The sequence below is a fragment of the Ictalurus punctatus genome, chromosome 1, assembly GCF_001660625.3.
Source record: "Ictalurus punctatus breed USDA103 chromosome 1, Coco_2.0, whole genome shotgun sequence".
NCBI classification, from domain to species: domain Eukaryota; kingdom Metazoa; phylum Chordata; class Actinopteri; order Siluriformes; family Ictaluridae; genus Ictalurus; species Ictalurus punctatus.
In genome coordinates this window covers 24,915,398-24,930,715 of record NC_030416.2, presented here as the reverse complement: position 1 = coordinate 24,930,715, position 15,318 = coordinate 24,915,398, and the positions used below count along the sequence as shown (strand labels likewise).

Here is a 15,318-nt window from a genome sequence, read left to right as displayed (position 1 = left end):
TTTCGAATTTCGCTGGTAAATGGGATTGTCCTGTGCCTTCATCTCAAACCACAGCATGAAGAGCAAATCCTAATTTAAATTCCACTCACATCTGTGTACACCAGCGTGTATGCCTCGTCGCTACCTGTGACCACAAGACTGCAGAAGCGCAAAGGCGTTTAGGATCCTTTCAGCATACAGGAGGGGAGGAGGACAGGACGGCACAGCAGCCTGGAACGATGGGTCTTCTGGGACAAAATTTTTTGTGCCTAATTCACCCTCCCTCATCTACAACTAAGTGAGACTTTGATTGTTTTTCCCAGTGTAGTCTACAACGAACTAATGGGAATAGTGTGATGGACAGTTTTTAATCTCCATGCATATATGCTGAAAAAAGCGATTATATGGACGGTCAGATTTAACCCTTAAACGTATACCTCGGGTTGATAGCGACCCGGGATGTCATTCAGTACCCTCCCCCTCGTTATTTTTTTCACATTAGACCTACATTAGTATTCCTCAATCTATTTATTATCAACAATATAACAAGAAAAACTTTCACTGTCAAATAATATCTTTTCAATAATGAATTTATTGTAAAAAATCTATAGGGTCGCTACTGACCTGAGGTACGTAATAGAGTAAGTATATTTTTCTGTGCAACAATATTGAACCTCTCTTGGTTCAATAAGTGTAATTCACTTTTATTCCTCAAGGTGGGAATGTTTGGTAAACAATGATGATGTAATGTGTCATTCATAATTACCCAAGATGTTAAAGAAACATTACAAAACTTGACATGGTTCAGCGATTTACTGCAGAACAAGTTTCTAATCAAATACTAGCATCGTTTGATGGTGGATCTGATCATGAAGCTGTCAGCAAACAAAATATTGATCTTGATGATTATGAACATGATAGTAGCTTTGAATGAACTAAATCCTGAATATGAGCTAAATGGTGAATTTCCAGGGAAGCAAAGAAGGGGAGACATTTGCTTATCATAATATTACTTGATAATATTGTTTTTAGGCAGGGACGTAACCTGGTCCGGCATTGGGGGCTGTAGCCCCAAAGACTTTTTCTTTAGTCCTGAATAATTCTCCACCTGGAGCGGTTTGTCACTAAAAAACTGAATGTCAGTAAAAGAAGAAGGCAGTGTTGTAATTTTATATCTTCAGTGAATGGAGGCGAGACCAATCAGACAGGTTTTACAGGAAATACGTGGAAATACTCGTGGCTAACAGCTCTAAATTCTGCCAACCACTAGCTCACACAGTCACTGTGAGGAAAAATGGACATATGCCGATATGTTTTCTTTTTTAAATCAGTAAAGGGGTTGAAACTGAAACCGTAACATCCTCTGATGCTGAGCAGGAAAACAATGTGTAAATATCTATAAGTTACAGTTTATGTGAACATGATATGAGCAGAGCATAAGGAAAGATAATATACTTTGCATGGCACTGTAGCAGCTAAACGCAGACAATGATAGCTTAGTTGTACCTCCCCTTGGCTAACAACACCAAACTAGCCTAGTTAGAAATATTTTATATTTTATCGGTCTGGTAGTCCTACAAACAGTGACAACAACCGAGGCAAGTGTTATGATAATGTCATATATTGACAGCTAAGATACCACAGCTTCCATAAAATAAAACTTTATGGAAGGCTACTAGCTGAGCTGGGAAAAACTCATGGAGAAAAATCTGGGAACAGTCCCAATTTTTAGCCATGACAATTACTATTTATAAAATTAATTTAATTACGAAAATATTAAATATTGTAATGGTTTTAATTTTGTTATGGTGACTGAAATGACTGAATGATAATACTACAATACTTTCACTATTTTAGTGCGTGAATTATGTGCATAATTTTAACGTTGTATATATTTTTATCTGTTGATTGACAAATAAAATGTCAAAATATAACGAAATATGCTGCATTTTATTATTTTCTAATTGATAATAAAACATTAGGTCAGTTTTATATTATTGGGCCAGTTTAGAGATCCATCCCCGTTAGATATCAACTCCGGGTCGCAAACAACCCGAATATGTGATAATGATTGGAGAAACATGCATGCATTAAATGGTTAAGAGAATATATTGCATATAGCTTACATAAAATATTGTTTCTCAGGGCCCCCAGAGCAACAGGAGTGGGCTTGCATTTGACCCGGCACTTTTCAATCTACCGGATCGGTGACCCAACACTTCAGGCAATAACACACAGGTCTGACTCGGTTGAAAAACCAATCAAAACATTCATGTGAGCTGGGGGTTGGGACATTTCTCCTAAAGGTGATCTCCTATGAGCAATAAAGGGTTAAGCATGCAGTAATTCAATTACTGTAATTTAATATGTTCTATAATTTTATATATAAGTGGAATGTAACCGAGTTAGCCCTAGTATTGTATAAGGAAGCAAACACTGAGATGTTGTCGGTTCTTTATTGCTTAATAAAATAAATGTAAAGAATATTTTCTTGATGTACACATGTTCTACTTGCAGTATTTGCTGCGGCACATGATATCTATTTTAAACATCATTAGTAGCTCAATTTTTTATTAAATATCATTAAAAGCATCTTTTGGAGTAGTGGTGCCACCCCTGCTCATGATATCAGTTTAAAAGCAAGACAAAGAAGGAATAAAGATAGATTACTCTTCATAATGCAAAAATTAGTTTAAAAAGGTAGCCTAGACATATGCCATCCCTCTCTCCAATAACTTGAACACAAAGCGTTTCATTAATTTTATATGATCAGGCATAAGGAGCGCATTGGGGAATGACCTATGGAAGACCAGTGTTTGTCACGTGTTGATTTCGACGCTGAGCTGCAAGAGGTGGAGGATGGGAGGAAGGTGAGGGTGAAATTTTTGTCCCGGTTGACCCAGCATAAGGCTGTTAGTGTGGTTTATATAGAGAGAGTGCGGCGATCAGAGCGGCGCTGTCTCAGTGTTAGAGCATCGCATCAGCATCAGCGCGGGAAAAAATGGCCAACTCTTACCTTCAGGGAGTGGAGATTTCTGCCTCTCAGTTCCTGGATATCTTTCATCATTATGACAATGACGGTAATGTGGTCTCCATTTAATGGAACGAAGACTGTTTAAAATTTTCTCTGGATTATTTGCTTGATTTTCTTGAGCAAGTTTGCAACTTTATTATTATTTTTTTCCTGCAAGAATTTTTTTTCTACATGAATTTTACCTTAACCTTACTGTGGTTTCAAACAAAATCTGATATAGGCACGTGTTTATATTTAATTTGCATTCATTTGTCCAGAAAATTGTCTGTTGAATTTTGTTAAAATATACAATGAGATATTTTTACTGCACTACATAGCTATCTGAATTCACACTCTTTCTAAATTGTCACTGATATCACTGCCATGTGAATTCTGCCAGGTAATGGGTATATCGAGGGAAAGGAGTTACAGAACTTTATTAAGGAACTTCAGCAAGCTCGGAAACAAGCAGGCCTGGTAAGTCTTCTATTACTCATAAAGCATAACTCGTATAAAAAGTTATAAATGGTTAAAATGATCATGAGAGTTGTGTTTACAGTATCTGTCAGAGCTGTTCTTACAGTAGACTAGAGAACACAAATTTGACGTGAGGTCAGACTGAGCTGTAAGCATTTATTCTGTTTTTAGAACTTCAGGGTGAGGTTATGAATATAATCCATTTAAACATTAACAGTGTCAAATAGAAATTAACTATTTACATCAATATATACAATGCAATTAAATGTAAATATTTAATTGCAATAATTATAATCTATTTTATTTTTATTTTAGTTCACTGAGAATTTGTGCACATTGACATGCATCCAGGCTTGACTTTGCACCAAATTCTATATTTTGAAATGAGAACAGCCTGGAGCATATGTTTCAGTCAGAGAGATCTTATTAGTTAGTTATTTAGTTAGTTAGATTTCACATATACCCTGTTTGTAATTGTCATTTGATGTGATGTTTTTTGAGCACGGATTATTTTTTTGTTCCTTCCATCTTCCAATGACAGTGGTGATATTTGGGAAGCTTTATTTTGATTGTGTCATATAATGGAATAATTAACTGGCTTTATTTTATTTCTCAAACCCAGGCTTTATTATATACAGATACTGAGTTTATCTCTGAGTAGGGTGTAAGGGTAGGGACAAGTCTACTAGAAGGCAAGGCAAGTTTATTTTATAGCATACATAACATTTCTCACACAAAGAAAATTCAAACTGCTTTTCATAACTTAAAGCAAATTCGCTGTATTAATGCACGAACGAAAGGGTAGAGACACACGGTCAGTCTACAAGAAATGATTGGTAGAGGCATATATTCAGTCAATTTAGAAGTAATAGATAGAGGTGTATAGTCAGTCTTCTATAAGGGATGGGTCTTTTTACTCAAAACTGGACATTTTCAATTACAGGACCAACATTTGACATTTACAGTATTTGGAAGACACCCTTATCCAGAGCAACTTACATTTATACAACTGAGCAAGTGAGGGTTAAGAGCCTTACTCAAGGGCCCAACAGTGGTAGCTTGGTAGTGCTGGGGCTTGAACTCCTGACCTTCTGATTAGTAACCCAGAGCCTTTAACCACTAATCCACCATTTGACCCTGATAGTTCTATTAATATTAGACTATAAACCACAACAAATGGGTTAGAGTGTTTTGTCCATACCCTTGTCCGGCACTATAAAGCTACTGAATGTAAGATTTAGGAACTTTTGCCCTATTGCAAGTTACTCATCAAAGAACATGGGTTGTAACATGGGTTGTGCTGCATCCAATAGAAACTAGCCAACTAACTCTAGCTAGCAAGCAGCAGTGGCTCATGGCTCATAGATTTTGGGGTAGAATGACATTAAGTACAGCATAGCCTCAAATAAAATTAATTAGAATGGCTATCACAATTGACTAATACTATAGTCTACTATCTAGTGAATTTTTTTTTTTTTTGAAAAACCCCTCAATGGGCAGTTGAGACTCGACATCATACAGTACAGCATACAGTCAAGCAGCTCGTTTTGAGCGGCTTTAGACACATTTTTGTTCAACTGTATTCAAGGTATTACCATTAACCATGTTTAATTAACCCAACTACATCTCAAAAACCACACAAACGTCCTGAAACTACCCCCAAAAATGGGGACCTGGAAAAATGAGTTAATTTTCTTTCTCACAACAGGCATTTCATTTCTGATGAAAGGACATTATCCATTCTATAATCCCCCTTTCACTCTTCCAATTGGTGTAATACATCTTACAGTATAAATGGTTCTGCACATCATAGACACACTGTCTGTGCTTACACTTTACCAATTTGCTATAAAACAAGATTTTGGCAGACGTGGAGAATTTTTAAACTAGTCCAATCTGGCAACCCGGTCCTGAGCGTTCTCTCCTCCTCCCCCAAGCATAGGGCGGCGTGATTTCTGCCACAATGGACATCTATTATCGCTTATTGCAGTTCCCATTTCTGACCAGTAGGTGCAATAATAATTCTATGGAAGTTGAGTGACAGTGAGCACTCTGCCCCAAGACCTGGAAAAGTAAGCAAATTAAAGGACAACCAGCATATATCTGTCAAATATTTAAATAAATAAATAAATAAATAAATAGGATCACCCCAAAGAGGTTTTTTTTCAATCTTTCAGTATTTCAAGTGAATTTAAAATGTATGCAGTTGAGAAAGAGGACTATGAAGATTCATGTTGTTGAACGGCTGAAATCTACCCCTGTGGACAAGCCACCACTGCTAGCTATTTAAAATACAGTGTAGACAACAAAACTATCATGTCTGGTTGCTTTCAGTTTGTATATTTGATTAAATAGTTTGTATTTTCTGTGTATTTTATTATATAATCTGTGTATTTTGTTCTCCAGCCTGTCAAAAATTTTTAGGAATGAGTCGGTAGACTATCAGTGATTACCTTCACACTAAATTAGGAAAATTAAAAAACAATCAATGTTCAGTAATATGTTCAATAATGTTCAATTATCTGTTCAGCATTAGTCCTGAATCATTTCCCCACTTAGAGTATAATATATAGCCCTCTCACTCACATAATCTTTGGCTCTCCCCTGACCTGCTGCCTGTTCTTGTCATGTTGTTGATCTTCATTTATGCATAAGGTATTATATGATTATGTTTGAAATATCTGAGATGGCATACGATGTATATTTACAAATGTCCTGTCAGTTTAATTTTTAGTTAAGACAACTATGAGTAATGAATGTTAGCTAACTCACTCATTAACACAGCTGGATTATTGGTAGTAACTGTAATTTAGCTAATATAAGTTATTTGTGGCAACACGTATGATGAAGTGCAGAACTACTATGCAAATAGTAGTTAAAATAGACCACATTGTCTCCTTGTTTTCTTTTACATTTTGGGAAAACAAAAGCTGACCATTTACATTTTCTTTTCTCTTGACCTCTGTGAGCATACCAGTGACAATAATAGCAATTTTTTTAATGCTGGTCACAATGTGTATTATTATGTAATTAAATTAATTGTCATTTAAAATAAGGTTTGAAGTCCAAAATCCAAAAGATCTTAGTCGTCATGTTCAGGCTAGAGCCACCTTTTTCCTTTTGTGTGCTGTGGTACTGTCCTGATGGGCTGACTGACAGGTGGAAGGCTGTCAAAAATAAATATGCAACTAAATTGTGCAACAGAATCAGAGCAGTAGCGAAAATATATAAAGGCAAATACGGGAGGTATTGTTTCCCTCTTTTAGATGTTGCCATGTTTAATTTTACTGGGCTTAATAGAGTGCAGATGCATATAAGATTAAAAAAAAAACATTTTAATGATTTTGACACTGTTAATTCAAAGCATGTTAGCATGATATTTATTCATGCAGTGGGAATACATATTCCTTTCCCAGTTTGCATGATTATTTAACAATATGTAAAGCACAAAGTCATTCTGTAATTGAAATATTTATACTAATATACCAAGTAGCAAATACAAATGTCATTATTGAATTTAAATATTCATGTAAAGCCCAAAATTGTATACATGAGTAAGAACTTCTGTTTTCCATTGTGCATGTTTGCATTTGAATTTTGAGGGCTTACTGCTTTCAATATTTTCATGGAAATAGCATAACACATTATGTGACTATTTAACTGGTGATTAGCTGATGATTTACAATTTACAATACCACAGTACAAACAAGACAGAGACAGAATCGTTCACAGTTCACTGTGTAATGCTCAGAAGTACAGTAATAGTGGTGAAAGGTTTACATTGGAGCTTCTGAATCAAACTGTATCTGCTGATATCGAGTTTGTGGAAGAAGACACGTCCTAAAAATCTGGCACAGCTTTGATTCATGCAAACAATGTTGGCTAATATGTAAACACCTGCTGATAAATAAATGCTGTACAGTTTCTCCAACTTTACTGTGGGATGCAGTGACAGTGACATTCCTCTATCTCTCACAAATATCTCATGACGTGCTCGCTGTATTCACTGACCTTCAGGTGAAGATTAAAGATAAATTTCCTGTGCAATCACTGCAGTGTTTTAATTTATGATAAGACAAGCACTTCACTTGATGACACTAAGATGAGTCTGGAAAAACAGAAATTCATACAAAGATCTAATCTCATCTCATCTAATTCATATCTGCTTTGTCAGCGCAGTCCAAAGTAGTGTTTTAACTACTTTTGTGCCACAGTAATTTGCTTACACTACACATCATACATTTTATCTGTTTATAGTTCAATTACATTTTGTGTACACATCTGTTAGTTAGTTCTTGTCATCACTTACATTACAACAGCTATAAACAGTAATCCCCTCACCAATCTTCTCTTTCTCTGGCAAACTTATTACACAAATACTGTAGTATAGTCAGTGTTTGGCATCTGTGTGTGCAGCAGTATGTATAAACCCATACATCTCTGTTCTGGGAGACATGAAGAACTGTATACCTCACATTCAAACTGAATAACAAGATCCAGATTCCTTTATAATAGAATGGTTTAAAGTTTACCCTTCTCAGACTTTTGTTTTATAATGCTTTATTACAGCGACTAATATCTTTTTTCTTTCTTATTATGTGTATTTTACAGGAACTAACAGACCAAATGAGGGCTTTTGTGGAAGAATATGAGAAAAATGATGACGGAAAAATAGATATTATTGAGGTAAACTATAATGGGTCTTAACTGTAGTATAAAAGCAGAATTACTTCATTCTGTTTGTTCTTCTTGTATGTCGTAAATTGTACATCTTTTTGACCCAGTAAAGCTTTTGCTCATAATAAATGGCTTGTGCCTTGTGTTTAGCTCAAGCTAAGGACATTTGAACACCTAAATCAGATAACATGTAGACTGAGACAACTTTTTCAGGTTTCCTGTAATTAAATTGTGTGAGAGTTTATTTCTCCAAACCCTTTGACACATAAATACACTTGAAAGTGGACAGCTGGAGTGCACAAGCCTATACTTGACCAATAAATTATAAGTCCCAGTTTAGACATTGTCTGGTTAAATTGCCAATTTCAGCCAAAGGCCACAGAGAGCTGTGAAAGCTTTTGGAGTAAAACCTCCTGCAGTGGACCGTGACTCTCTCTTAAGAGCTACGATTTTTTTCAGGTGTTTTATACCTGAGATGATGTACTTTGATAGACCAAATTTGATTAACTTTTTCTTTCACAATGATTTAATCATGGAATTGAAACAACCATTGACATAAATTCATTGCAGGGCATTTTTTCATGATGTTTGTTAGTTTTATTTTTTTGTTGCAGTTGGTACAAATACTACCCACAGAGGAAAATTTCTTGCTATTTTTCCGTCAACAACTGAGGTCCTGTACAGAATTTATGGAGGTAATCCTGGACATAAAAAATATTTCATGTTCAGAATGCATTGCTTATGAAAATCTCATAATAAGTAAGCTTTATTTATAAAGCACATTAAAAGAACTTTACTAAAGTGTTGTACATAGAATAAAATTGTTTAGAGTTTTAAATAACATTTGAAATGTCCTTGGGATAATGACAACACAGCAGACCAAATAAAGTACAACATACTGTAAAATGGAAACAAAATAACAAATACTATCCTATATAGTGTCTGTTCAAATGCGAAGTAGGTTTTAAGGCCAGACTCGAAGATACAAATGAATGTGGCTTGCCTAGTAGTTCCATATAGCATTGTTAATAGCTATGCACTACTATATTATGATAGAATGTAAATGTAAACCAAAACAGTATGCGGAAGCACTAGAAGTAGTTTTCTTCTATATTGTTTTGATTTTCAGTTTCAATAATGCAGGCATTTATGCTGACCAAAAGATCGTCTCTCTTTAATAGGCCTGGAGAAATTATGATGCTGATCACAGTGGCTACATCGAAGCTGATGAGCTTAAGGTAATAAGAAAAGGTGTCCTGATCTGAGAGGTACAAGTTTAATAATCAACCACCTCTACCCAAGAGTGCACCTCAGGGCTTTTCATACTGCAGTACTTTCTCAGCCTTATATTCCAGCTGCCAGTGTAACTGAAATACAACCCTTCAGGCCAACACTCCAAAAATGACCTGCCTACTTTTCACTCCACGGATTCTGTATTGATTTGTCATTCAGAAGCACTGCTGACCTTTTTCGATTACATATGACAAGGAGTTTTAGACGTAAACCTTTGATTTATGACTTTGTCAGTTCTAGGCTATAACTTAGAGCCAAGTAAACCATTACATTCTGTCAAGTGCTAGCCTTTTCCGTGGACAATAATACTTTGTGTCATTGTGTCTTACCACTATTTGTAGAGAAGTACATGAAAAGCTTGTGAGAGACTGTAACACTTCCACTCACTATAAATTTAACCCAATATGGTTACAGATCAGAGCAAAAAGAGCAAGAATTGAATAACTAAGTCAGCAAATTAGATGTAGTTCCAATTTATGAGTTAGTAAATTATGTCTTTAAAGGTTCATTTCTCCAGAAGAAAAGGTCAGTAGGAAACCTGTAGAGTGGAGGCTATCCATTTGGAGAAAGCATGATAGTCACACTTAGTGTGAGAGTAACACAAAGCTAATGCTGTTGAATGGCCACTCAATTAGGAGTTCACTATTAGAGCATAATGCAGTTGAGTTAATGCTGGTTTTGTTTGAGCACTAATAAGAATTCACTGTCTCTGCCATTTCAGAATTTTTTGAGAGACCTGCTTCAGAGAGCAAAGAAACCTTTCGATGAGAAGAAGTTAGAGGAATACACATCAACCACGGTAGAAGAACCACAAATAGTCACATCAGTGATTTATTTTTATTTCATTCAAGTTTCCCGAATATGCTATTGAAATGCTCTTTTTTTTTCTTGCAGCTAAAAATTTTCGATTTGAATAATGATGGAAAATTATGTCTGGCGGAAATGGCAAGGTTTGTCTTATGATGACTAAAAAAAATGTATTTGTCTGCTTATCTGATCAAATTCTATTTCAGCAAGTCTAATAACATCAACTTTATAACAACAGGTTACTGCCAGACGAAGAGAACTTTCTAATGAAATTTCAGGTTAGATGTTATGAAGGTTGAGTAAGTTTAGATATATTGCAATTACTCTGATTAGATTTAACAGCACTAACATTCTATTAATTCTTCCTACAGGGAGTAAAAATGGCCAGAAAAGAGTTCAACAAGATTTTTGAGTTATATGATAAGGTAACTACTTGTACAATATTTATCTTGGTGTGTGACCATGAGCATTTTTTTAGCATGATTATAGAAAATAATGTCATACAGTTTTCATAAAATTTTCTACAGCGTATTTAGCAGCATACGGTTTAAGCATAAACAAAAGTACTCAGATCAGTGAGGCATTCTCAAGATGTGAGTCTATTCTTGGATCCTTAAGGTAACACCTATTAGTATGCATAGAGTGTGTCCTGTCTGGATATCACCTCCAGCACTATTGGAGTTCTTGGCACTGGCTTCACCACAATGTATTAGTGTGTCCCTGAATAGGGCGAATTCTGTGCTGCTGATGACAGCACCTCTGATCCTTATTGACTGGCAGCTTCAGGTTGCACACTCACCTACCTCCTCACACACACACACACACACACACACACACACACACACACACACACACACACACACACACACACACACACACACACACACACACACACACACACACACACACACACACACACACACACACACACACACACACACACACACACAGAGTGTAGGATGCTAGGATATCTGAATACCCAGAGAAGAGATTTGACATAAAAGAAGACAGCACATACTCATTAGCAGAACTATGATGTGTCACAGAGCAGGCTGGCATGCTGTTGACATATTCGGCACACATCTGGTTTGGTCATATATTGTTTGCTGATTAATTTTGCCCCCATTAAGCTCCACCCGTCACTCTGACAGAAGTGGCAATGGGTCACAAGACTGCATTTAGTTTGATAGTGACGTGGGTGATGAATGATACCCCCTCTGTGGTGCCTACCGCAAGCAGTTCCACATCATTAACATTATCAAGACCAACTTATTGTGCTGGCTTTTCAGAACGGTGGGCAATAGCATATTTTTATCAAGACTGCAGAATTCCCATTTTAGCCTTGTTTGTTTGTAGCATGAAATGAGCAGCATAACAGCTAGCGTGGCATTGGACTGACTCTGTGTAAAACCAATCATCACTGCCTGCTATCTCTCATTCTTTTATCTCAGAGAGCACCACATAAAGCATTTCTAATGTCTGAATAGAGATTTAAATGGCATGGCAGTAAAATGTGTATCCGACAATCATATGTGTTTACCTGAATTCACATTTTCCTTTGTTTCCTCCAGGACAGGAATGGCTACATGGATGAGAACGAGCTGGATGCCTTGCTCAAAGACCTATGTGGGAAAAACAAAAAGGTGAGACTCTCTTCCACAAGCTGTCTGAAAGATTTTGTTTTAGCAAATTACATTGACTCACATCTTTGCCAGTGCTGGGATGGGCTTGTACCAACACAGTTTCTTGAAGCAGACTCATGAAAGCATGCTAACATCAGTCAAAATCCAATCTCCTGCTTTGTGCGTGCCCTGCATACAGATGTGTGACTACAGCAGTACTTAAACCTGGCTTATTTTAATCCATAACATCTGCCAACTTACATATGTATTTGTGGGTTGTTTTTTAAAAAAAAATTTATTTATATGGACCGTTCATATATATATATATATATATATATATATATATATATATTCATTATATGCACTTACTTAATTATCACTTAATTAGGAACACCTGTACACCTACTCATTTATACGATTATCTAATCAGCCAATCAGGTGACCGCAGTGCAATGCATAAAATCAGCATCTTCAGGTAATGTTCCCATCTGCCATCAGACATGTGTTCTCAGTGATTTTGACTTTGGCACGATTGTTGGTGCCAGATGGGCTGGTTTGAGTGTTTCTATAATAGTGATCTCCTGGGATTTTCACACACAACAGTCTCTAGAGCTTACTCACAATGGTCCAATAAAGAAAAAACATGCAGTGAGCAGCAGTTTTGTGGACAGAAATGCCTTGTTGATGTTCAACTGAGAATTTCCAGACTGGTTTAACCTGACAGAAAGGCTACAGTAACTCAGATAACCACTTTGTATAATTGTGGTGAGCAGAAAAGCATCGGAGAATGCACAAAACCTTGAAGTGGATGGGTTACAACAGCAGAAGACCATGTCGGGTTCCACTTCTGTCAGCCAAGAACAGAAAGCTGAGGCTGCAGTGGGCACAGGATTACCAAAACTGGACAGTTGAAGACTATAAAAACGTAGCCTGGTCTGATGAATCTCAATTTCTGCTGAGATACAAAGATGGTCAGAATTTGGCATCAACAGCATGAATCCATGGAGCCAACCTGCCTTGTGTCATCAGTCCAGGCTGGTGGAGGTGGTGTAATGGTGTGGGGAAAGTTTTCTTGGCAGACTTTTGGCCTGTGAATACCAATTAGTCATTGCTTGATTGCAACAGCTTATTTGAGTATTGTTGCTGACCATGTGCCACTATTTCTCTTCTAAAGATTAGTTCCAGCACCATGTAACAAAGAAAAAGTCATCTCAAACTGTTTTCGTGAACATACAATGAGTTGAGTGTTCTTTAATGGCCTTCCCAGTCACCATATCTGAATCCAGTAGAACAGCTTTGGGATGTGGTAGAATGAGAGATTCACTGCATGAAAGTGCACCTGAAAAACCTGCAGGAATTGTGGGACGCAATCATGTTAACATGGACCAGAATCTCAAAGGAATGTTTGCCACATTTTATGCAATCCATGCCATGAGGAATTGAGGCTGTTTTAAGAGCAACGGGAGACCCTACTCAGTATTACTATAGTGTTTCTAATAAGGTATTTGGTGAGTATATGTTTATACAGTTTTTCTTTTCACTTTTTATGACAAACATCCAACTGAAGATTACAAAATATACATGCAGTATACATATGGTAGATACTCTCAGCTGTCAATTTATAAGGTATATTTTGCTTCTACCTACATTCATTGGCCCTTTTTTCAGGGATACCTACCATATAAGTATGTATACAATTACTAACTGTAGAGCATCTGTTGCTGTACAGTTTGTCAGGCCCACTTTACTGCAACCACCAATGTTAACGACCACCATAGGATTACCGCTGACCAGATTTTATTTTGATTTGTGAATCATTCTTAGCACAGACATGGTAGTGCCAGATATATATTTTAAGCATTGTGTGTTCTTAATGGTCATTTTAGTAGATATTTGTATGTTGGGGGTGCATCTTTTGGGGGTACAGTTAAAGAATATAGCTCATTTTCCTCTCATTTTCAGCATGCACAGCGAGCATTAATCCTCCTGTAGCTTTTCAACAAGGTGAATATTTTGGTTGAATTTTTTTTCAACCATGCAGTGACATTGAGGTGTTTAAAAATCCCAGCACAACACCCACTAATATGCCACTGTCATGTCAGTGTCATTTCATCCATATAATATCTGCTCAGTTGTGATTCCGTTTCACTAATAGAACACATGGAGGAAGGTTGACACATGACAGATGGATGGGGACACTTATTGTGCTTTACAAATTGTAAATAAAGGTTTCAGGCTGGGAGGGTATTAAAATATCATCGTTATACTGGTGAGATATAAACTGCTTATTAATGCACACCTTCTTATATTTGACAGGTTCTAGAAGTCAGCAAAATCCCTATATATAAGAATGCCATCATGGCTCTGTCTGATGGAGGGAAACTCTACAGAACGGAATTGGCGCTGGTGTTGTGTGCTGAGGATATGTGAGATTCGTCAGTTAATGTCTCTCAACCTCCTACATCCTCTCCATCCACATCCCACTGCCAGCAAAGCTGTCTGCTCACTCATCATGTGAACATAGCTAAACACTGGATGTATTTCTGTTCATTTGGGGAACGTGTAATGTACAGGCTGAGTGTATGTAGGTACACAGACCAGAAACCGATGCCACATACTTTTCAATCTATTGTTTCTATACCGTTTCTAAATGTACAGATTTTTGTAATCACAAGATTAATACAGTACTTAAAAGGACCAGAAACGTGGTCACTACACTCATGAAATATGTCGTCACACCCAGAAGATATGAGACATTTCCTGAAAATACTGACACTCCATGTGTATTAACTATATTCAAACCATAATTCAACACAGAATCAGCAAATCATTTCATAATAAAATTGATCTACCTTATAATACAGCCAAAGCAATAAAGTGGTAGAGGAATGTGGATAGGATGAAGCTGTAAAATAGGAAAATACTTGTATGTAAAATGCAGCAGGCTAAATTTCTGTTCGCAGTGCATGTTTGCGAATGAAGGCACATCTTGCTGTGAGGCTTTAACAATTCCAGCAAGAATCTATAAGCACATACCACATCTATATGAACTGCATTGCCCCAGCTCACTATCCAGTCTCATATTTCCGTATTTGCACTGTAATGAATGACGTGCTGACCCCCAGTGACACTGTGTATGAGGATATTGTACTTAATAAAGCACTATCTGAACTACTCATTGGTGGTGTGGTTTGTTCCCATGGACATAACGTACATACTTTCTTTTTAAATATTTGGCAAACTAGTATATTCAACTAAAAACCTGTTTTTATAAGTACATATTCAAAGCCATTTTCTAATTCTAATTTTTATTTAATATCATCACAGTATAGTATGGAGGAGAGGTTCTCAAACTTTTCATAGCCAGGGACCCCTTCAAGTGTAAAATAGGTTCCATGGACCCCCACAGCAGAGGTTTATGTACATGTCATTTGAATTATTTAAATATTA

At 36.6% G+C, this 15,318-nt stretch overlaps 1 protein-coding gene across 1 annotated transcript; it reads left to right on the top strand.

The window, feature by feature from the left end:
* The first annotated feature begins 2,758 nt into the window (after window positions 1–2,758).
* calb1 (calbindin 1) lies at window positions 2,759–15,042 on the top strand. Its single transcript, XM_017477506.3, has 11 exons — window positions 2,759–3,059; window positions 3,393–3,469; window positions 8,081–8,155; window positions 8,761–8,841; window positions 9,328–9,384; window positions 10,161–10,238; window positions 10,334–10,389; window positions 10,485–10,524; window positions 10,618–10,671; window positions 11,818–11,889; window positions 14,185–15,042. The coding sequence occupies exons 1-11, from the start codon at window positions 2,981–2,983 to the stop codon at window positions 14,296–14,298; spliced, it is 783 nt and encodes a 260-aa protein (XP_017332995.1). The 5' UTR covers window positions 2,759–2,980; the 3' UTR covers window positions 14,299–15,042.
* Window positions 15,043–15,318: the final 276 nt, after the last annotated feature.